Source organism: Aulostomus chinensis, chromosome 3 (assembly GCF_037954235.1).
Source record: "Aulostomus chinensis isolate RoL2024-O1b breed Wild chromosome 3, RoL_Achi_v1.0, whole genome shotgun sequence".
In the NCBI taxonomy this organism is placed as follows: domain Eukaryota; kingdom Metazoa; phylum Chordata; class Actinopteri; order Syngnathiformes; family Aulostomidae; genus Aulostomus; species Aulostomus chinensis.
Window position 1 is genome coordinate 15,594,700 of NC_141322.1, and position 24,044 is coordinate 15,618,743.

Consider the following 24,044-nt stretch of genomic DNA (forward strand, 5'->3'; position numbering starts at 1 on the left):
AGTGAAGTTTCCATAGCACGTGAATTACTTTTAGCTCTTCTGGTTGATTGGAGGGCGGCACGGTGGTACAGTGGTCAGCGCTGTCGCCTCACAGCAAGAAGGTTCTGAGTTTGAGGCCCTGCTTGAACACAGGATCTTTCTGTGCGGAGTCTGCATGTTCTCTCTGACTGTAGGTGTGACTGGGAGTGTGAATGGTTGTCTGTCTCTATGTGTTGGCCCTGTGATGGACTGGTGACCTGTCCAGGGTGAACGAAAGCCGCTGGCATAGGTTCCAGCGCCGCCCCCCCCCCCCCCCCCCCGCAACCCTCAACAGGATAAGCAGAAGAAAATGGATGGATGTTTGATCGGAGGATCTAAAACAGGGTTCCCCAAGGGCCAAATTCTGACCTGGCACCAAGCCGAGGGCCACAGCACCCGCGGGGCACGCGGCGGCAGGGAGCGGGGCGCCACCGCACCCCCACTCCAGTGACGGTGCAGATACCAACGTTGAACCTCCACTTATAGTGCATTATAACATTATTATTAGTTGTGCCCTGGGATTCAGGAATACAGTTTGTGGGGATCACACAAAGACAAATTGCACTCTGGAAACAGAAGTTGAGAACCAACCATTTACTCAAAATAAATATTTGGTTATTACAGTCTGCTTGGAAAGTTGCCAGATTTACTTCCCCCCCCCCCCCAAAAAATCCTTTTTGCTTTTTTTTTGCTCACAAGTTGGTGTGGGCCAGTCTGCGTCCTCTCGCCATTTGCGCCTATTGGGGAACCCTTATCTAAAACTATAAGATGGAACAATCCAGACTTTTCAACCGTATTCAGTCTCTCACCATTGATTAATCTCTTGATTACCTATCAAATATCACAAAAAACAAACAAACAAAAATACTGAATAAAATAAATAAATAAAGGGAAAAAAATAAAATGAACTGTAGCTTCAACCACCATTCTGCCCTGATCAACCAGAGATCCCTTCACACCGTCCTCCAAACGGACCCACGAACACTCTGAGCTGCTCATCTTTGGCAGCTCATCAGAATCAGCCATCAAGGTTGAAACTTTACACACCAAAAAATACACAAACACAACCCAGTTAACAAAAAGCCCTGAAATTGCCCAATTGAAAAAAACAACAACCTGGTAATTCAAGTTTTATCTTTATATTTGGGTTGATTTTGCAGAGCAGGTGAAGCATAAGAACTAATCATATGTTATAATGTATGCGTGCATATGTATACACACATACAGAGTTGCTGACAGTTGGTGTCCCGTGGGACAGAAGGTGTCAGGAAGTCAACATCACCCCCCCCCCTTCCCCTCCCTCTGTTTCCATGGAGACTAAATTTGCAGAGCTCTGAGAGGTCTGAGAGGTGAGGAGGAAAAGCCTGAGTCTGCACATGAAACAAAACTCAGACACACATTTACAGAGTCCAGCTGACCAACAGTCTGACACGTCTCAACAGAGGTGCTGAGAGGACAGACAGCTGGGAAGCAGGTTATCAATGAATACACAACGTGTTCGTGTGGATGTGTGTGGTAGAGCCCCTGCACACAGTGGTGCATTCAGGGTGAGGGTGAACACTGGAGGGACAGACGTATTCCGTTGGGTCAGCATTACAAGCTCCAACTGGATCATGGGTGTATTCCCACTGGGATGTAGTGTATAGTCAAGGTTTGTGTGTGTGTGTTTGTGTGTGTGTGTGTGGGGGGGGGGGTAGAGAGAGAGAGGGGGGGGGATTAAATGTCATTTATAGCAAATAGGAAAGGAGATTTGCCAAATCATATGAATAAAAATAACCTTACATAGGTGACTAGTATGGAATAAATGTGCTGACCTTGCACACATGCATGCATGCACGCACACATACATTTGATGATGTTGCAGCAATAACAATATGCTATTATTTCACATCTGAAGCAAGGACATCAAGTCCTAAAATGTTATTTTCCTTCTTTATTCTTTGTAATATTTCATGTCAAATCACGATGACATGTTTTTTAATTGATGTAGTTGTTTTTACATGGATGAAAACAGAATAAAGTCTTACATGCAGAGCTGTGCAGGCATTCTCCTGGGGTATGTCAGTTTACATGCAGTAAATCAGCCTGACTGGAATGATTCAAGCAGCTGTTTATGGATTGATTTGCCAATCAAGACCAAGTGCAGTTGTGCTGCATTATCTGTAACAAGCTGGACGGAACATTGAAACAGCAGGAGTATTACGCCCAACTCAAGGATCAGAAACAGAGAGTGCCTCTATTACAGTAAATATATTTGATCAGTGAATTTAATATAAAAAAAATCAGATAACATATTTTTACAAAGGGATGAAGGAATGAAATTTAAAAGAGGAAAAGAGGAGTAATAACGTCCCATTTATTGTCTTCAACCAATCTGGACCAATTAATGCACACGATTTCTGGGTGAATGAGTATGTGTGTTTTCGAGTGTATGCTTCCTGGAGGCACCCCCCCCCCCCACCCCCGCTTTACTATTATCTGGCAAGATGGAGAAGAGAAGAGAAGAGAAGAAGCTTGACATAATATACTGACATGTTCACACTAGTAATGAGAGAGCTGAGAAAGCAAGATGTGGAGAGAGGAAATGGGGGATCAGATTGGAGATGGCAAAAATGAACAGATCACATTGACAAAAGGGTGCAACTGAAACTGGAGAGGCAACGGATGGAGAGGAATATTGGAAGATGGCAGCGGAAGTCGAGAGAGAGAGGGAGAGAGAGAGAGAGAGAGAGAGAGAGTGGGGGATGGGATGAGAGATGGCACAGTCTGATGCAAGCTGCGGAGCTTCATCTGACCTTTATGTAACTCAACTACAAGCATTTCCCCTTTGTCTCCATCTTTCTCCATCCCTCATTCACAGTCATCTCCCGCCACTCTCACTGAAGACACATACGTCAAGGTGTGGAAATCACAACCACTTTCCATGAGGTCCTTTAGTTGCCTTCAATAAACTTGAGCGGAGGTAATGAGAGCCCAGCCGCTCTTTGGCTGGGCACCACACCACTGTGCTGCAATTAGGACTTTAATTTCATCTTTATTTTCTCCGGTTAAATAGGTGATAGCTCCAAGCTGTCAGGAGCAGCAAAAGCACACACGAGGCATCAATCCAAAAGCCACTGACTTACATCAAAAGCAGAATACTCCTGTTTTGCAGGTGAAGTGAAGAGGTTAGCTCATTGCAGAGTGCTTAAAAGCAGCGACAGGAAGAAAGATCATGAAAAAAAAGGCAGACAAAGGTTTGAACGCAAAGTAAAAAGACAGTATATAACTCATTCAACTCGGGAGTTACCAAAAGTTGCATATTTCCAAAGTAATCAAGAAGTCAACCTCCAAATTATTATCATTGAGTGAAAAAACACTCTGGAAATGCCCTTTCCTCTGTTGCAACAACAGAACTGAAGTCGGGCGAAATACACATGTCAATCAAAACTGAGACAGTGGTTTCATCTGAAACTACTGAATTTATCCGCCCTCGGCTGAAAATGTGAAAAAAGGGATGCTGTGTTGAGCCTTTAAAATGGAGTCTGGGTAAAAAAACAGGACAAATCAAAAACCTGTTGGCCCTGTGATGGACTGGTGACCCGTCCAGGGTGAACCCCGCCTCTCACCTGAAGGCTGCTGGGATAGGCTCCAGCCCCCCCCATGACCCTTAACAGGATAAGTGGAAGAAAATGGATGGATGGATGGATGGATGATGGATGGATGGATGGATGGATGGATGATGGATGGATGGATGGATGATGGATGGATGGATGGATGATGGATGGATGGATGGATGATGGATGGATGATGGATGGATGGATGGATGATTTGGTATTTTTGAAATGTTTACTAATACTTAAATCTAAACTGCAATTACAGCTGGAGGCCAATTAGACTGCAGGTACTGTACCTCCACCAAGCTGACTCGAGCCAAAACCAGAAAAAAGGAAAATGCAATTTCTCACCATTACAAAGATCTGCTCAAATATTTAATGGGACTTAATTTAACTACATTTAGAGGACAGAATAATAAGTGAGGCATGTAATTTTACCTGACTCAGTACACCTTGTCACTTCACAAGACCAAAATGGTAGCTCTTTCACATAAAGTACTACACTACCCAACATTCATCATTCGCAGAAGCCCAACGACACAGACAAGATGTTGCGACCTTGAGATTATATATCTTCAAACTTTTCCTGAAATCTTTTAGCAGTGTGATGTTGAAAAGGGCATCAAAAAGAATCTCTCTCTCTCTCTCTCACACACACACACACGTATTGTAGGTCATGCTGTCTACTGCAGGTGTCTAATTACCACTAAGGCCATTTGTAATTAAATAAATGGTCAGTTTTTGAGATTTTTACAATGTGTACATGGCTCGAGGCTTAAACCAAAAAGCTCCACTTCATGGTGTTTAAAAATATCCGAGAGACATCTGATGTCATTGAGTCTGTGTGTGTTGGGGGGTGGGGGTGTGGAATTGAGGGCAAGAAAAGACAGTGTAGGCCAGGGCGACAGAGAGAGAGGAAGGCAGCTGAGTGTGAATGATGTTCTTGCGCTGGGGCAGGCCACGTCACAGCCCCCATTATTCTAATGGGGCACCACAAAGCTTACTGACCTTCATCACTGGCAGACGGAGCAAGCCATGGAGATGATAGTGTGTGTATCAGCTATTCATACCAGCACAAGCAGCCCAGCAAGTTAGCATTGTAATTAAATGTACTACATGGACTACAGTACTATCATGAAAACAAATCCTCGGCACCACGAAGCAATCATAGGTTCCCATATATATACATTATATTGTGTTCTCAGGCTACTATGAAGACATGGAGCTTAATGAGCTGATTTAGGTCGATTCAGTGCGCACACAACTGCTGAAGGACACACACACACACACACAAACTTTCTCCTGAAAGCCCCCAAAAATGCAACTTTATGATGTAAAACAGTGTTTGTATATCATCCTGGCAGCTCCCACCGTATGCAGACAGAGCAAAGCTGTAAGCTCAGCGAGGGAGCGGAGCGATATGAAGCTTTATCTGACGGAACGATAGCTAACTAATAGACCTCTCAGCACACACACGCTTAAAGTCATCGCAGCTGATAAGGTGGAGAGTGAGGGAGAGATAGACACTGAGACAGAACAAGGGGAAAGGGGAGTGAGGAAGACTTTGATGAGAGAGGACACACACACACACAAGTGAAGCTGATATGCATGTTGGCTCTTCGGCTAAGGTGTATTTGTAAAGGCAAACAAGGAAGAAATGTTTAAGATTATAAAAAAGATGCAGTAGAATAACTTTGCTGCAAAAAAAGTGCACATAGTGTGTGTGTGTGTGTGTGTGTGTATGTGTGTGCATGTGTGCATATGTAAAACACACATCTGAGTGTCTGAAACAACCCACATGTCTGTGAATGAAACTGGAAGTAAATGAATAACAGACTGCAGCAGAGAACTGAGGCGCCGTGTAGGTGGTGCTGAATAAACGAGTCTTGATTCAGTAGAGACAAGCAGATCTAAGAGGTTTCTGTGGATGCACCCGAAACATCTTGTTAGTTTCTCCAGTATGTGCTCGGTGAAGTCATGCTGTGCAATTCAAGTGTGATGTATCAGCAGTGTAAAGTCTGCATGTATGTCATCATGCATAATCAAAGAGGAGGCTCAGACGGTGACGTACAGTATTGTGGCGGATGGTCAGCCATGATTGCTGTGGCCTCTGAACTGGCTAATATCTCATTCACGGCACAAGTTGTTTTACTCTCTGAAACACACCCGTGTGTGAGAGTAGGTGTGTACCGGTACATGCAGACTCTTGCTGTTTTCAAAAAACACCTATAATACCAGCAGTGTTTGGCCACCGTTCAGGACATTTCATCGGCAATGCCACAGAGGATGACTGCATGATAGAAAGAAACGCACCAATTTAGGTTAGTCTTTGTGGAAGACTTAAAGTGCAAAGACCAGTTTACTCAACATTTATATCAAATTCTTATTGGGAGATTTAGAACATTAATATGAAGCCAAACGTCTGTTGTCCATGGGAAGTTACTGAGGAGTAATGGAGTCTTGAGTAAGCTTCTTTGTTCACACCTCCTGTGTGAAACGTTTAACTGAAACTTTCAAGTTTTAGCAAATTGGGACAATTTCATTTGATGTTTAGGTGACGAACAGTAAGCCTGATTTATCCTTGCGCATGGGGTGTATGCAGACCCCCCCACCATAACCGACACAAGAACTGATTAACACTATTTGTTGGCAGAGCTATTTGGAATTGGAACTAATAAACAACAATTTCATGAAGTGCCTCATCACCACCGTGTACAGTTGCATTTAAATATGGCGATATAGGTTCTCTCCGAGGGGCCTGCACTGTTTTCCCCAAGACAGCATATGAGACAGCTCTAAATTGGCTACCACTAATTATTGGAAAAAACACTGTATATTTGCTGTCAAATTTGGTAAACAAAAAAAAAATCTATTCAAATATATTTGAGGTAGTCAGTTAAGACTTTTTTGGATTACAGCTATATTGTTACCTACATATTAAAAATCATAAGCCGAGCTAAAAAGTACATTATAAACATGACTCATAGCCTGAAAGCGATGCATAAATTAGGGTGCACTGTGTTCTGCAGCCCAGACGCACAACATGCAAATGCACCGAGCAACACATGCTTCATACAAGCCAGTTTAATAGCAGTATTTGCCCTCCCACTGTGTCCTTCCCTCAAATCCAGCATTTTACTTGCACTGACACGCTCTCTCAGATGTCTGTTTGTGTGTGTGTGTGTGTGTGTGTGTGTGTGTGCGTGCGTGCGTGCGTGTGTGCGTGCAGGGGGTTGGCATGCAGCAGTTATTGACAGTCAGCAGCAGGGGGTGTGTGCTACGTTGTGAGACAGTGACAAACTGTATTTCATGGAGCAGATGAAGCATTTTGAAGTTCTTTAAATCCCTTTCAGGGTCCAGTCAGGACTAAGCTTCTGATGCCACTGCCTTTGCTGCCTCTGCAGCTGCTGTGCAAGTCTGGAGCTGAGAAAACTGGGGTCTAGAGGAAGTCCCCCCCCCCAACCACCACCACCACCACCACCACCAGGGTTCGATTGTGTGCTTGATTTACATGCATGTGTGTTTTCACAGACAGGGGTTGTGGACATGTACCAGATCTGTCAAGACTCTTCTTCTGTTCTGTGGGTGTTTTAGTGTCTACCCTTGACGTCCATAACCTTGGGCTTTGAGTCCCACTCACACACACTGACTGTGTCACATACAGTCTGATATCCACCTCCCCCCCGCCTTATCTTCTATTCTAAGAGGGTTGCAGGAAGAAAAGTGAAATGACAGAGTTCCAATAGTGTAGTTGTTAGACATGGCAGGGCTGCTGTGGGCTTAACCACTGGCAGGGAAACTCTGTCTTCAGTCCCCTTGCTTCTCCTCTTTCTCATTCTGTCCTCTCCTGCATCCCTCCTTCATTACTCTTGCCTGCCCCTCTGGTGGTCCTGCAACTCCAATCACTCTGCTCTTATTACCAGGGAAAAGAAACTCTCTCTCTCTCTCTCACACACACACACACGCATGCACAAACACACACACACACACACACACACACACACACACACACACACACACACATCTACTCATCATTACCAGAGCACGTCCTTCGCTGCTGGGGACCATCAGAAATGCTTGATCCAGCTTTTTTTTTTTTCCTCACTCACTTTCTTCTTTGCTAAAGACGTGAACTCTATACATTTGTCTCCCCTCTCTCTCCTTCCTTCATCTCTCTCCTCACATGTAGCCAGGGGGGACAAATTGGCGCCCGGCTGAGCTAAATGTGCCTGGTGCTGAGAGCCAGATGGTACTGGCAGAGGGACGGACAGAGCAAAGGACGGATGCTATGGAGCGCTGATTCTGTGGTGTGGCAGGGTGCTGCAGTAGCTTTGCACGCTTATAATCAATTAGCCCTCAGGGGCTGGGACGTTGTGAACAGGCCAGGGGCCAGAGTGACCTGGGATGAGTCAAGACTGAATGCTCACGGAGCAGGAGGAGGATTGTGAACCGCTGAGGAAAGGAGACTTACATTAAAAGCTATCAAGATGCAACAAGAGCACCAAGCGTGAGTCCACGCTGAGGCTGTCTCTTGTGAAATGTGGATCAGACCGCAGTTATAAAAAAGAAGTTTACAAACATTTACAGAATAATTCTGTTTGATTGCAACTAATTTTTTTTTGTCAAATTCATATCTGTCAGTGACACTTCTAATCAACAAGTTGAATTTCATAGATTTACATTTCAAACAGGAATTTTTTGAGTTTTTTTTTACACTTTTTCTTTAAGGGAATAATTCACTGATGAGTGCGATGCTGACAAAATGGATAAAATGCTAACTCCTCAAAACAATTCTCAAATGCCAGCGTGGAATATCATTTTATGATGTATCACCAACTCTGCAACGCCTCATGTATTTCTGAAGCTTCACGTCCAGCTCGTTGTTCAGCTGTCTGGTCTGCAATCTGACTTTTGACTGATGAATGGCATCGTATTCAGCAACAGCAGGCTGCTGTTTTCCATTTACAAAACTCTAAAACCCCCTGTAATTCAGTACCTGCTCAGCAAACCACACAGCAACAAGCAGGTGAACATACCTGAGCAGCTAAAGAGCTCGATATTTTCCTCAGGAGCTAACAGGAGCTAAAGGAGGGCCAATATTGAGCTAGCATAAAGCAGATTGGCAGAAACATTGCAGCAAATGATGATAATGTTGGTGAAAATATGATCACACTCAAATTTGAAAGATGATGAAAATGAAAAAAAACAAAACAAAAACAAAAAGCATATGAAACAAGAAACAGTTGACATGTATTAAAACTTAGTTGGCTGAAGTTACAAACATGCATCTACCACCGTATCGCTCCACGTGCCCACAACCTCTTTACACCACACCACATGGTGGTGGCACGTAACATGTAAATCATTAGTGGGGTTTTTTTTGGTTCTAAAACCAAACCAGACCTAACTGTTAACATGTCATAAAATGTAATTTTCCAATAGATGTCCAGAAGCTGATGTCAACTGATGATGAAACAAAGTTTTCTGATCTATAACAACACATAAATCGTCATCCGTCAAGCTACGTCAGTGAACTCAGGATCCTGTGTCTCCACCACCTTATTGCCATCGTTTATGCACTGAGATCACTTTTGTGAATGTACATGCATGTAAGTGAGATGGAGCTGTCCTTCTCTGCATCTACATGCCCCTGTTTTTTTCTTCTTCTTCTTCTTCTTCTGCTTCTTCTTCCCTCTCGCTGCCTCCATTTCTTACAGCGCTTCTTGGTGACATTCAGCTGCTCCCTTCATGCTCCACTTTCCTCCACATCAACCTAAATTCCAGTATTTGGTGCTTACATAGCACACAACATAAGATTGAGCTTCAGCAGTAGACAAATGAGTTGGGGTGGTGGTGGTGTTGGGTAAGTGTGTATGTGTGTGTGTGTGGGGGGGTAATTTTCAACTGACTTCTCTCAACCTCCCGAATATTCTCCGATCATGGTACACAATGATGCCTCAGCTGTTTGTGCTAGACCGAATTGTGGGCATGGATGTACAGCCAGTGCATACGGACATCTAAGAAAACACAGTGTGTGTGTGTGTGTGTGTGTGAATGCATGTGTGTGAGTGTGTGTTTGTTTGTTTGTGCCTTGTTGACTGTATGTATCATGATGAGCTTCCAACCACAGTGTAGAGAACCTTGGAGCTCTGTCTTTGCAGGGTGAGGTATATTAGCTTTGACACCCTCACACTGTACCTGTAAGCTAAACACACCTCTAGTACAGTAACACCATGGCTCACTACCAAGCCTGCAAGGCTCCCTGCTGTTGGCCATGATTCAAATATTACAACATACTCTGCTCTCTATTAGCCAGCGCAACCAATAGTGTGTGTGTGTGTGTGTGTGTGTGTGTGTGTGTGTGTGTGTGTGTGTGTGTGTGTGTGTGTGCGTGTGTGTGTGTTGGGGGGGCCTAGGTAATGTGAAAACAGATTTCACTCAAATCTATGATTTTTATGTTTCTGAGGACTGACTACAACATGTGTATTTCCTTTATCAGTTTGTTTTTTTCCATGAATGCATTTTGTATTTTCTTTTTGTATTTTTTGCAATTTCGATTTTATTTGTGTGTTTTTCACTTAATTGCCTACATATAGTACAACTGCACAAATGTAAGGTCACACTGAGATTTGAAGTCAAATCAATCGATTCAAAGACCAAAGTGCTCTTTATATCCAGAGTAAAATAATAAAAACTACCTCACAAAGTATCCAGTCATTAATTCTAAAATTATTAATTTGTGAGCAATAGAACAGAAAATGAAATGCAATGAAAACAGGCATGTCTTGCTCTTCCAGTAGGGGAAAAAAATGCATTATTATGTCATCAGACTGTTGTTCATGAAGTGTGCGTGTGTGTGTGCGTGTGTGTGTGAGAGAGAGAGAGAGAGAGAGAGATGAATGTATCTGTTTTTGTATCATCATTTGTCTCATTTCACTTTAAGATGTAAAAAAAAGATGAGGGCCAATATATGTGAGATGTTCTAGTCTTGTTAAAATCAGTCATTGAAACCAACACTTGAATACTAAAGGAGTTTTAGTAGCTAGTGGAACAACATGGCAGAAGAACACTTGTTATGTGCAAAGTTGCACATACTTTTAACTGTTGGATGAATCAAAATCACAATCAAGATCAGAACACACGTCATCGGCGTCAGGGTGCAGAGCGCTGACCATTACACCATGGAATCCCAGCCCATCTACGTGATGTATGTCTCTCCACAATACAGCATGGTAGAATATGTTTTTTAAACTTGGCAAATTCTGAGGATATTTTGCTTTTCCAGGTTAATGAGTGAATCAACAAGTTTTAATATGAATATCCAAATATCGAAGACCCAGTTTTGACGACTGCATTGACCATTTGCTTCCATGTTTCCTTCCACTTCATTTTGTTTTGTTTTGGTCAAATGACGTTAAATACATCTACCCAACAGAATTAGGAATTAGGCATTTGGTCCACATTTACATAAGTAAATTTCTTTTGTCCATATAGCCCTTTTTTCAAACAAAAATTGCTGTACAGGTTGCTGATAAAAGACAATATGTACCATCCCATTACTGGGAGGGTAGGCAGCGGAAATTGATTAATGCATGCAGTACTAGACAGTTTTCATATAAGTAAATTAAATTAAAATAGATTCAATTACAACCCAGCTGCCTGGAAGGCTAGGCAGTAAATTTCTTTTTAAGGATCTTTTGGAAAGCACTGACTGAGCTAACGGTGGTGAGGATTCTTGCTGGACGTCTTCGGAAACCAGAGTGTAAGGAAGCTAATAAAGGGCCACGGTCAGATGGTCTGATGTGGACTAGGCTTCCAAAAGTTCTGAAACCAGATGATTGTACCAGATCTCTGACTAACCTTGATCATTTTAATGTGATATGCAGTGTTGGGAAAGTTCATTTGCTACATGAACTAGTTCAAAGTTCAGTTGACAGATTTTAAAATGAACTAGTTCAGTTCAAAGTTCATAATTCAAAATTTTGAACTAAGTTCACAGTTCTATAAATGAACTCTTTCAGTTCTTTTTCCCCACATGTTGCTTTGAGCTATTATTTTTCTTAATTATTGCTACAGCCCATGTGGTACCACAGACAGCAGTTATTTTATCAGTTCTAACAATGAAACAATGTGTCAAATTGCATCTTCATTTTCAATTTTGTGTCCTTCTGCATCCTTTATTTACTGGCACAGCCCTTGAAAGGCTACTGGGTTCTTCAGTTCAATATGCCATTTCAGGTTTGTGGTGGATGTGACTGAAGTGTGTATTTTCTTTTTGAAACCTGGCGGGCAAAGTTTGCACAGAAATGTAAGATTTCTCCCATCTTCCTCGACTTTGTCATAAAACTTGTTTAAATGACCGTAAGACGCATCCTTGCTGGTTTTGCTGAGTCAAGTTTTGTCTTGTCCGTGGGCTACAACTACATGCCGCTCCTGTCGCCTCCTCCGTGCTGCTTTCTGTTTTGATGACGCGTGCGGCGGTGCGACACTGGTGGCTGGCGTTGCCAGAATGGGTGTTTTTCCATTATATTAAGAGGTGTTTATGGAGTTTTTTCAGCCGGATTTTTACCTGAAATCTGGTACCCCATTGAACGAAGATGAACGAGAGAGTGAACCGTTCACAGACACCAGACGGAATGCGTTCACAGTAGCGTTCACTAGGCAGCAGTGCTGTACATTCATTTCAGGTTCCTCCACAATATGAACGCGTTCATGAACTATCTTTCAATGAATGCGTTCAGGCACAACACTGGTGATATGTATGAGTATTTCAAGCTACTGTAAATAGTAACTTCAACAGTAAAGTAACAGTGGGCAACAGTTACCTGGAACGTTAGCTACTGCTTTGTGTTACGGGAACGTTTGTCTGTTAATTTCACTTACGGTGAACAACGACAACAAGAGAATCAGTAAATGCTGTGTACCAGCATCGTATAGCTGTAATTATGAATGAATGAAAATGGCTGCTGGTCAATATTCCTCACTCATTGGAGATGGCAAAAGCAGTAATAAAACATTAGAAGAGTTTTTATTGCAACATTGAGTTATTAAATGTTCACAAACACCATGTAAGCATGAGGGATGCAGAGCTATGATTCAATTAGAAACGGTTTGTTTCTTAATCTGCACATCTGTTTTTATTTAGAGGTGCCTGATTTAAACAGAAATACACGCGCCACACCCTGACATCATGCAATATGTCTGAAATTCAAACACACTAAGACTGGCAAATCAATTTTTTATTGTTTTTTTTTTTTTATTCCCCAAAATATATTCCTGTGTTTGGGTTTGACCATGTGAACATAGTCAAAATCATCTGTGTGAGCCAATACGACTCTTCAATTACAGATTTATTCTACCTTCTTCGTGCCATTAAGACAACGTGTGCTTTGAACACTGGGCATTGTGACACCTGGAGGACAGCTGGAGCTATAGGAGGGAACAGAACACTCTGAAAACCCACTGAATAGAATACTGAGGTATCAATGAGTGGGACACAAAGTAAGAATCTAAAGAAAAAAACAAAGAAGAGAGAGAGAGATAGGACAGTGTTTAGACCCAATTAAAGAGGAGAAATCGCCAAATTGTCACAAGAACGAGGCACATTCTTCTTTATAAAGATGCATACATGAAAGTAAAGGTATAGTATAGGATGTTCATGTGTACGTACAGTACTCTGAGCAGCAATCTGTGTGTGTGTGTGTGTGTGTGTGTGTGTGTGTGTGTGTGTAAGTGGGGACATGAGAATTCAGAACAAGAGGCAGTTGTTGGAAGGACAGTGGAGTGTGTGTGTGTGTGTGTGTGTGTGTGTGTGTGCATCTTTGTGTATTTGTCTCCTGGCAAAAATAGCAAGTGTTCTGTCTGACTGGAACAGGTGTCCCAACATCATAACACCACACACACGCGCACACACACACACACACACACACACACACACACACACACACACACACACACACACACACACACACAGCATCCGCACAATCATCATCATTACACACTTCTTTGGAAAATGGAGAAGGTGTAATCTCCCAGGGAACATTGATTTACTGGTAATGTGTGTTTTGAGGGGATGTCTGACTGGACTGTTGATGAACTTCTCTGCTTTACATAACCGTTTATTTTGCCGACCACTAAATCCCCTTGTTGGGCAGACAGTTTAATATCAGCTCTAATAACGGCTTCATGGGCCACAACTTGCATCCAAACACTCCCTCTGTCCTTCTCCTGACAAACGTGCTGCAACTTCTTGGACGTCATCGTGCAGTCTGCTCCCATACCAGATGTGATCTTGAGGCGTCCTAACACACATCACCGGGGCTTAATTCTGGTGCAGCCCTTTGTTAAAGAGAGGCACTGCTGAGGAGTTAAAGTGTCCATTTAGTAACCAAAGGGACACTGGTTCGATCCCAGTTTCCCCCAAAGTGTTTCTGAGCAAATACTGAACCCCTAAATGCTCCTGAAGAACTGGTTGGCAGCCTCCACCATCAGTGTGTGTGTGAATGAGTGAATGAGGTGACATCGTTAAGTGCTTTGAGTGCATTGGAGATAGGAAATACTCCATACTATATAAATGGAGTCCATTTAATTTACACCATTTAATCTGGTGGTTCCTCAAGACTCCTCTCAAATTACTGGATTAAATTATGATTGACACAAAAAAGAATCTACCCACAGCTGCCCAGCTGGTTCTTCAACAATTTTAATTTACAGAAAAAAGGTCTGGAAGGGTCATGGGGCATCATGTGATGGAATCCATGTTTGCAATTCCATGGTAGGCCTCTGTATAAAGAAAGGTGTCAATGTAGTTCTCCTCTTGGAGGTTTATGCCAGTGTCGTGCTTGGTGCTGCGCTGCCTTTTCACCTGAGTTCAGCCCTTGTCAGTCCGTCCACATCAGGTTATTCACATATGGAAGCTGGCGGGAACGACCATTGAGGTGGTTTGGAGTACTCTGCCCGTACGGCTGTCAGATATTATCACCGCGATCATGTCACATTTATGTAAGTGCAGCCATGACTCTTTACATCTAATGACTTGATATTCATATAATAATGTAATTAATATTTACTCATGGGTGGACTGTGCGATTCCACTTCAAGATGATTTCTAATAAATCAAGAAAAGTGCTACTGATCCTTTTACTTCAAACAAACAAATACGACAGCCATAATAAAATCAACACTACTCAATCATTTCATTTCCACCATATTTTTAACTCTCATTGGTCCCTCATCTATTTGACAGTGCAATATAAACCAGCACTGGTTCAGAAATCATGACACACTCGCTGTATTTGTGTCACATGTGTGTCCCTATTGCCCCACCCACTGCCTCAATAAAGCTATTTGTAGATATATTGTCGTGATTGGAGAAACAGTTTTGGAGCAGACAGCGTTCATACGCTGCTTTTTACTCACATACACACCCACTTGTAACACATTATAGTTGACATTGGCAGGACTTTATTTTCACACACAGTTGTGTGTGCGCGTGTGTGTGTGTGTGTGTGTGTTTGTGCTTGTATACACAATTGTGTGTATGTGTGTTGGGTGGACGGGTGGGGGGGCTGTCTGTGTGTTTAAAAGCTAATTTGTCTATGTGAAAACCCATCTCTGAGGGCAATATTAGAAGCATTATGCTCTGTAATGGGCTGACATGTTAATCTGGAACTCTATTCTCTGTAGCTAATGAACATATCCATCCTACTCGCTGTATGTCTGTGTGTGGGGGGGGGGGGGGTAAAATTCCAATGTCATCCCTTTTATGTGGCGCTGCTGAGGCAAATACATTTGAACACTGATGCCAAGGTGAATGGGATTATGTTTAGTTTTTATCAACAATGACAAACGCTGAAGCATAGAATTTTTAATTGCAGTTTGTAGGTGTGAGGCAGGTATTCCTCCAGTCACAGAGACATAAAGCTCTTTACACAGACAGAGTGTTTGCACTTGCCTACTCTTGGGGGCAGAAATTAATCCAACTCTTATAAATATCCTTAAATTTTAGGATGAAGTCTTGATTAGGCAGGTAGTGGCTCTGTAAGTGGTAATAGATGGAAGCAACTGTGTGTGTTTGTGTGTGTGGTCATGTTTTAATTTTGGAACCAACCATACTTGTGGGCTTGGACCCGCATGGTGGGGCCAAAATGCTGGAGCCCACAATTTAAAATGGTTACTTTAGGGCTTTGCTTTTAGGGTTAGGTTAGGCTTAGACCCGAAATACACTGGGGCCAGTTTTTTTAAACAACTGCTTTTGTTCTGCACAAACAAAGCCGGTACTGTGGAGTTCATGACATTGTAAAAATGCCGGAAGGACCACATTGCCATATGACAAGGAACTAAACAACAGACCAGCTATGAAAAAAATAGTACACACTTGTCTCACACGACTAATGTGTAGTGTAGCAGCAGCACATGATCAGAGCTGTGACTGCAACAAGCGTCGCTACCTCCATGTTGTGCGTCATGGGTGGACTCAGTGTATATCTGACGTGAGGGTAAAGTTTAGGATGAAGCCCTCGGTTGTGATGGCTTACGTTAGGATAAAACCTCCCATAATCCTAAATGGATGTGAACGTGAAAAGCTGAGGTGTTTAAAGTCATTCCACTTTTTGGTGTTTCCACACGTGTGCAACAGGTCGCCATGTACAGGAGGACGGATTCCCTGTGTACGCATGAGGCAAAATAAAAGAGGAGCAACATTGTCTTTATGACCTTGAATTACAAAAAGACGTTGATAATAATAAACATCTTCACCTCCAGCCAAACCAAGCGTGCACTTTGGTTTTATAGCACATGTGCACAGTTGCTGCTCTTGTAGTATGATGTTGTGCAGAAGTAGCTGCTGTCTAGGGGTGAGAAATTATACAGAATAATGCAATAAGAATTATATCAATTCCTCGGACAATAATGCGATATTTGCCACAATATTATTTTGATTCAATACGAATCAGATGCCTGCGATTAACATGAGATGATATTATATTCATATTTAACACGAGCAGTTGCATTGATATCAACATGGGAAAAGCTTCTGACAACTTGACAGTTTTATGAAAGGAGGTTTGCTTGGGCGGAAATTTTGAGAGACACACAATGGCAATTGTAAAGATAGTGACAAAGATATGTCTATTGATGTTTTGACTTTGCATTGATACAACTGGATCATCGATCATTAGAAGATATAGATATAGATATACTGTAGATATATATCTATATATCTCTCTCTATATATATCTATATCTATCTATATCTATATATATATCATTGTATCATCCTACTCTAATGCTGTTGCAACAAACTGCTTCATATGAGGACGTTCCCACAGACCATCTGCAACACCCCCTGATGACAGAGTGTATGTGTGTGAGTGTGACTGATTTCAGGGAGAAATCAGACAGTTAATTAGGGACAAATGCTGTGTCCTCAGTCAGTAAAATGCTGATTTTTGGGTCAGTGGTTGAGGTAAGTCTCCATGAAATGAGTGTAAGTCTGTGTTAATACCCCAAAAGTGAGTTCAATAAATGTGTGTGTGTGTGTGTGTGTGTGTGTGTGTGTGTGTGTGTGTGTGTGTGTGTGTGTGTGTGTGTGTGTGTGAGTGAGTGCATGTGTACACAGAGGAAAGACAAAGATCTGACAGTTCTGGGTCAGACCGGTCCCTCAGAGTCAGGAAACCAACAGAAGACGAAACAAAACACACACACATGCACACATTTAGAAGGTGAAGAAGACAAATGTTTGTTCGGCAAAACAAGCGGAAGAAAGAGTATTTGGATTTGAGTTAAAAAAAAGGTTGTCCCGTCATGCCAACACTTATACATCAGCAACCCTAAAAGCAGAGAGAAGAGGACATACACAAGGAAATATAAAACACAAATGTAGACACTGCTGACTGCAGGGCTACACGAGCGAGTTGACAAGAGCAAACAGGGAGCTGTGATTCCGTATTGTAGTCCAGGGCATAAATACAACAACAATCATGCTGAGTGCCGTCACAAATCGGCCTAATTACCACTGACACATTCAGGATCTTGGGGTCAGTGGCACTGTCTACCATTACAACACTGCTCAAATATCACGCCCAAAGTTCAGACATCACAGTTTTTCCCTCCCACACTTCCTCCTCATAATTACAGGATGTACTTGAAAATTCCGACGCGTCGAGGACAGATACGTTGATCCCTCCAGTTGAGGAGAAGAAAACTGAAATTCCATTTTCTCATTTCTCAATGTTGCTTCACTCCCACTATTGATGCATCTTCCTGCTCGCTAGCTGGTGTGGAAATGACCACCGCTGTGTCTCTGCAATGTGCATGAGGGTGTGTAGAAGGAGGGAGGGAGTAAGAAACATCTTATTCCTGCGGACGCCACTCATAATGTCTGTTTAATGTCCCTGAGGTCTATGACTGTATACCTAATACTTGTATTATTGCTACAATAAAATATAACACGGAACCAAGCATGATTGGAAAACAAGCATGACAGCCTCTTCCCACTCTCTCTGACACACACGCACACACACACACACACACACACACACACACACACACACACTCATGCATGTGCTGATACAAGCAGCCCAAGGCCATGTACACTAGAAGGAAACCATGCATCTTCCACAGCAGGCTGCAGTGACATTGTCATCATCAGCATGGTTCTGTCTCTGACACACACACACACACACACACTCACACTGTATGCTTTGTGTGACATCATGCCATGTATTTAGACGAGAGGGTCAGAGGGTAACAAGTCTTTCTGTGCTGAGCCTTTAATGTCATCGTGCTCGGTGATGTCTCCAGCACTCTTTCTCACAGAACACACACTTACAGTCAATTGTCAAAGATATCCCGGTTCACCATCAGCACCTTTGGCTCGCATTACGGCTGAATGGCACAGACAAGAAGGCAGGTCACCACATCCGTAAGTGAGGAGGCTGTTTCAGTCCAGATAATGATAAGTAGGCCTTGCCCTCTCCTCTAGGTAGCAGGGCTCTCAACATCTGGCCTGGACCTTTACAGTCACAGACAACATTCGCCTGGAGAGGAGAAGACCACCATCCTTGTGTGCCGACCCACTTTATCCCTTTTCATATGCTTTTTTTGTTTTAATATGAGAACATCATGTATAAACTGTGCGCTAAAAAAATTCACAACCAATATTTATTACTTTAGCTTCCATTAAGATTCTGCAACAAGCTCTTAGTCACAGCCTACATCTGCTTCATCTCAGCACAAGAAGGTGAACTGGAAACTCACACTGTGGGCGTCTCATTTAGCATATCTCTTATTTATTACTGGGACCAAACCACCAGAAACTGAGATCTCTTACTTGTCTTTTATGTGTTCTATGTTCCTCCTTATGGGTGTATTTAGGAGAAACTTCTCAGAATCAAGCCATCTCCACAAACAGGTAGATGATTTACTTCTGATGAGTTTAATTTTTGAGCAGCAACATTCAAACAGACATAACAAATCAGTTAATCTATTATTATTGAGGTTTGGGTCAAAAAGGATGTGCTGTACTCCATGTTATGTCACAGTTTTATGTAGGCTTTTGTATGCCATGAAAGCACTCTGCCATTAGTTGATTACCCAGTTTATTATTTTGAATATGCCAATAAAACACTGAATTAATCAAGGCCTCAATAGGTTTTTGACCCCTTTTAAAGACTTCTATACTCTGATCTGCCTTAATGCCATGCTCTATTGCCTGCATTTGTGTTTTCTATGTAGGTTTCATGCTTTCAGTCAAAGTTTCTTTAAAAGTAGCACAAACCTGCTCACACCTCAGCCGTCAGGACCCATCAGGACCCCCGGGGTTCTGGGGCCCCGCAGCTGTCCTCACCATTTCCCGCACTACATAGAGGACAGTTGTCCAGCTCAAGTCAACCGCATTGTACCAAACCATGCTGCTATTTGGAACAAACCATCCGTCTGGCTCCCCAGCCAAGCACCCCCCAGAGGCCGGTTGCTCCTCACCTGGGGCAGTGCAGCGTTGATCTGTCGCTGGAGCACGTCCCTCTCATGCAGCGCCCCCTGCAGCTTGGTCTGAGACTGAATGAGGGTTTCCTGCGTCTCCCTGAGGGACTCCAGAAGCTTGTCCCTCTCGTCCAGCATGTTGACCATCAGCTGCTCGAAGTTGGCCTCCTGGTCCGAGCCGTTCGGGACGCCGCTGGTGCTTCCTCTCGGAGGACCAGCCGAGTCTCCCTCGCTGATGGTCGGCATCACCTCGCACATCATCTTTCCTTCTCTGTGGTGTGGGATTTAGGGGAGTGTCGCTGTTTGGATTAGGAAGGGAAATGTGTGCTTTACAAGCTGGATAAACACAGAGGAACTGATGAGAGGGCCTATTAACGCCCCGATGCAGCCGATACAGTCGTAACGCGCTCCCTTATTCCCAGTACATTACGGTCCCCGTGCGTCAAACATGTATCCTGAAGCTTTACATCGCCTTACCTAATCAGAGCGATTTGAATGATGAGATGATGGTTGACCTTTCATCCTTATTAGCCGGCGTTTTTTCACCCCGTGAGCAGATCCGCCCTACCCGGCGCGCCATGCACTCACATGTAGAAATCCCGGCGTGATGTGATTGACAGCTCAGAGATACACAGGGGTGTTCGGAGGGATGGTGCCCGAGAACACGGCGGAGGTCATAGTACAGGAGAATAAAAAGATACACGACAATATCCGAGACGAGACGCTTCTTCTACGTCCTTAATCTTGGATACAGTGCGAGCGAGTCTTATCTGCATCCGCCTTCCCTGCTTCCATCTCACCACCACACCGCCGCTCACTCCTCCTCCTCCCACACACACACACACACACACACACACACACACACACACACACACACACACACACACACACACACACAAATCTGCAGTTGTCACTATAGTTCTGGTAATAAGGGACCAACTCACAGTTCCGTGTCGTTTATGCGCGTCAAAATTGAGGACTGAAATTAGCTGCACAATCTTTCTGGCATAATTAAAATTTTACACTTATAAAAAAAAAAGCCATCACAGCAACTACCACAGCCTTTACACTTAATTTGCGAAATGTAATTAACTTTTTAAATCGGCACCACTAAGCATGACCTGCGCGCTTCAGGAGCGTATGTGGCATTTTAATGGCCTTCACTTGGATGCACAGCGCCCCCAGCAGGATCTAAATTGAAAATGCGATGAAAATGTAAATTTAAAAGTAAAAGGCTGCTCCTCTCACAGAGCTGAACCGACTATATGATAGCTATTCGTTCCAAAATCCAAAGAAATACCATAGACTTGAGATGTCAGCTTGCTTTGCCTTGAAGAACTCTTACTTAAAACTCAAATACCAAAATATCTACAATACACTATCTCAATGTTTCTTGTGATTGTCTGTATTTCTCATTTTATGGAGTATTTCTGCTAACATTTAAGCAGTTGTGTGGATGTACAGTTGTGAATCATGAATATAAACTCTGCAGTTGGAGTCGAGAAAGAATACATAAAACATGGACAAGAAATTAAAGTGATGGATATTTGTTGCCATCTAGTGGTTGGATCAGACCCATCAGCTCTCATCTACTCTATTTTAGTAACTGTGCTTCAAACTTGAATATTGTCACTTCTTTCTGCTCTGATGTGTGATCACAGCACCCGAGATGACTTGTGTTGACATGAGCAGAACAACCTCCACAAAGAAAAAGAAAAAACATGGGCATTTTCATCAAATGATAACAATAACATCTGGGTTCTTTTCTGAGTAAAAAAAATATCTCTTTCCGCTTTGTGTTTTGAGGACAATCTTATCCAGCTGAATATTGATAAGTCTTATAATTTTGAGGTCATGAATGAGCAATGACACTTCATTTTAATACGTGACAAATACTTTAAATCAATGGTACATTTGTGTTAAAACTGGTTTATTACAGATTTAGACCAAACTTGGCTGTTGGCAAGTGACACATGGTTTGAATGTGGGTGATGTGGGTCAGTAATCATGAACAGGTACCACTGGTGTCCTAGGTCTTGCCATGTGGGGGAAATAATGGGAAGAACTCAGTAAATTGTTCCCTTCAGGATGAAATCAATACACTCTGTTAGAAGAAGCATAAGCTGTGAAAATGCAAAGCAGTCCCAGTGATTTCAAATAAGTCTGGACCACTTAAGATGAAGACCTTAATGAGAGTTCTGGTGGGGACTTTTCTCCCGACATCTCCTCTGACCTATATTTGAAATCTGAGGAGATGAGACAGTTGTGACTCATGACCAGATCAACTATTTATCTTTGTTTTGTCTTAAAATTGCAGCGGATCTCATCTTTAAAATTTTTTTTTTTTTTCAGGAATTAGTCCTGGAGGATGTCGCTCCAGCCATTTGCATTTTCAAGGTTTTGACAACAATGTTCTCAACTGCAGTAGCCTGCAGCTCTATTGCAGAGCCAAAATTCTTTAGTGGGTCACTGCGCTCAGCAGTATGTATCTTTTTTTGTTGTTGTATTTTGACTCTTGGAACTGCTCTCTGCATCTACATTTATATATATATATATATTGTTGTTATCCATGTATAATTTTAGTATTATTCATTTGTGGATTAATTTTTTTTTCTGTCTAAGATTGTGATTGATGTAAATAGGCAGATGGAGACAGTGACTGCTGAGGAAGCATCTCAGTGCTCTTGTGAAGTCAGAATGACAGCAGTGCTCTGCAGGAATACACTGAAGCCCTCACGCTCTTCCATCAAAACCCCTCCTTTTCAGTGGATGCCTGAACAAACTGCTTTTGCTGACAAGATATTTTATTTCTTTAGGAAATATAACCGAGAGTCTCCATTGCAGCCACCAACTGCAAACTCAGACCAGTGCCTCAACAGACAGGACTTGCAACACATTTAGATTATGGAGAAAATGTAATTCATATTGTACCACTGAGAGGATTGAGGATGTTTTAATTTGTTAGAAGATGGAATTTAAGATTCTATCAAATGTGCAACAATGGAGTGGAATCATAGTAATAAACACAATTTCTCAGGTAAAAACTTCTGTCTGTATTTGTAAGTGACAATCTCTCCGAGAGGAAATGTCCAAATTATGCCGTCTGTTTCTGAGACACGTGAAAAGACTCAAGCAGTCACAGTAGAAACACAACTGAATCAAAATCAATTAAATTCTTCAGGAGCCCCCCCCCCCCCAAAAAAAAACAATTAGGAAGTGAGATTGAAAATGATGGTTCTAGATAATGAGTGGAATCAAAGCTCTGAAGATATTTTCCTCCATATTAGATCACCCTTGGCTCATCGAATGCTTTGAAGCCATGTCCAAGTAAATAAAACAATTCCATTTGCTGGAGATTGAGGGAGAGTAACACCGACCAAATCCATATTTTATTTACATGTAGAAAATACATACTGGGTAGTTTCTGTCATAGATGTGCTCAAAGCATATGGTCCATAATAAAATCTACATGAAATAAATTGTCCAACCACAAAGGATTGAAAGTGATGTCTGTTTAGGTTTCATGCTTCCAGACACAGAGCATGATGCAACTGATAACAGCGAGAACCTTGCACCCCATCACTCATAACTTTATTGCAATAGTTATGACTCTCCTCTCAGAACTGAATTCAAAGTATGGGAAATTTAATGTCACAAATTACTTACAGCTATAATAAAGAACAGACACAATTTGATGACTCCAGACTCAACTTGACAATTATAAAATAGCTGCAACTCAACTTTGACTTGGGTTTTATGAACCAAAAGACTTGAAACTGTTCCAAAGTCCAATAATATAGAAATAAATAAATGCCATGAAAAGTCAAGCAAACTAGTTTTGGGCGCAGGGCCGTTTCTGCCTATAAGCATTACAAGCAACGCAATGGGCCCCCTGACCACTAGGGGACCCCCGTGAAGGTTTTTTTGTTTTTTGTTTTCCCCCTCAAAAGCAATCCAGACAAAATAAACCATAACTGTAAGATCCTGAAAGAGTTGAAATATAAGTTTCTCTTTATTACCATTATGAGGCTTTGTGCTCTTACTGTATTTCATATATCATACACAACTTCCCAAGTATTCCAGAGCTTCCAGTCCCCTGCTATCGTCTGGGTTTAACAGACCAAGCAATTGTTATCTGTAGTCAAGGAAGTGCATGTATGGCAACCATTTCTCTGTGGTACTCCGGCTTCCTCCCACAGTCCAAAGACATCAAGAGAGGACCAGGCTGATTGATACTCTAAATTGACTGTAGGTGTGACTGTGAGTGTGAATGGTTGTCTGTCTCTATGTGTTGGATGAATCAGTGTTTCTTTTTATTGTTAAAGTCAGTGCCCTCTGTTTTGATGTTCTTATTTCAGACTAAATTCAGTGATAGCAACAGTATTCAACATATCTGACTCTCAGTTTTACAAGATTTTGGTTGTAAATGTTACATAAAGCTCATAAAGAG

General features: G+C 42.3%; 1 protein-coding gene across 4 annotated transcripts in view; it reads right to left on the reverse strand.

Moving 5' to 3' along the window:
- Positions 1-20,415, reverse strand: part of ppfia4 (PTPRF interacting protein alpha 4) — a 62,196-nt gene extending 41,781 nt beyond the window's left edge. For all 4 annotated transcript variants that reach the window (XM_086198931.1, XM_086198932.1, XM_086198930.1 and 1 more), the window contains exons 1-2: positions 20,072-20,415; positions 19,595-19,893 (exon numbers count right to left, since the gene is read on the reverse strand). In XM_086198931.1, coding sequence (XP_086055057.1) covers positions 19,595-19,855 — 261 coding nt within the window. In that variant the 5' untranslated portion in view covers positions 19,856-19,893; positions 20,072-20,415. The remainder of the gene's footprint in view (positions 1-19,594; positions 19,894-20,071) is intronic.
- Between the last annotated feature and the right edge of the window lie 3,629 nt (positions 20,416-24,044).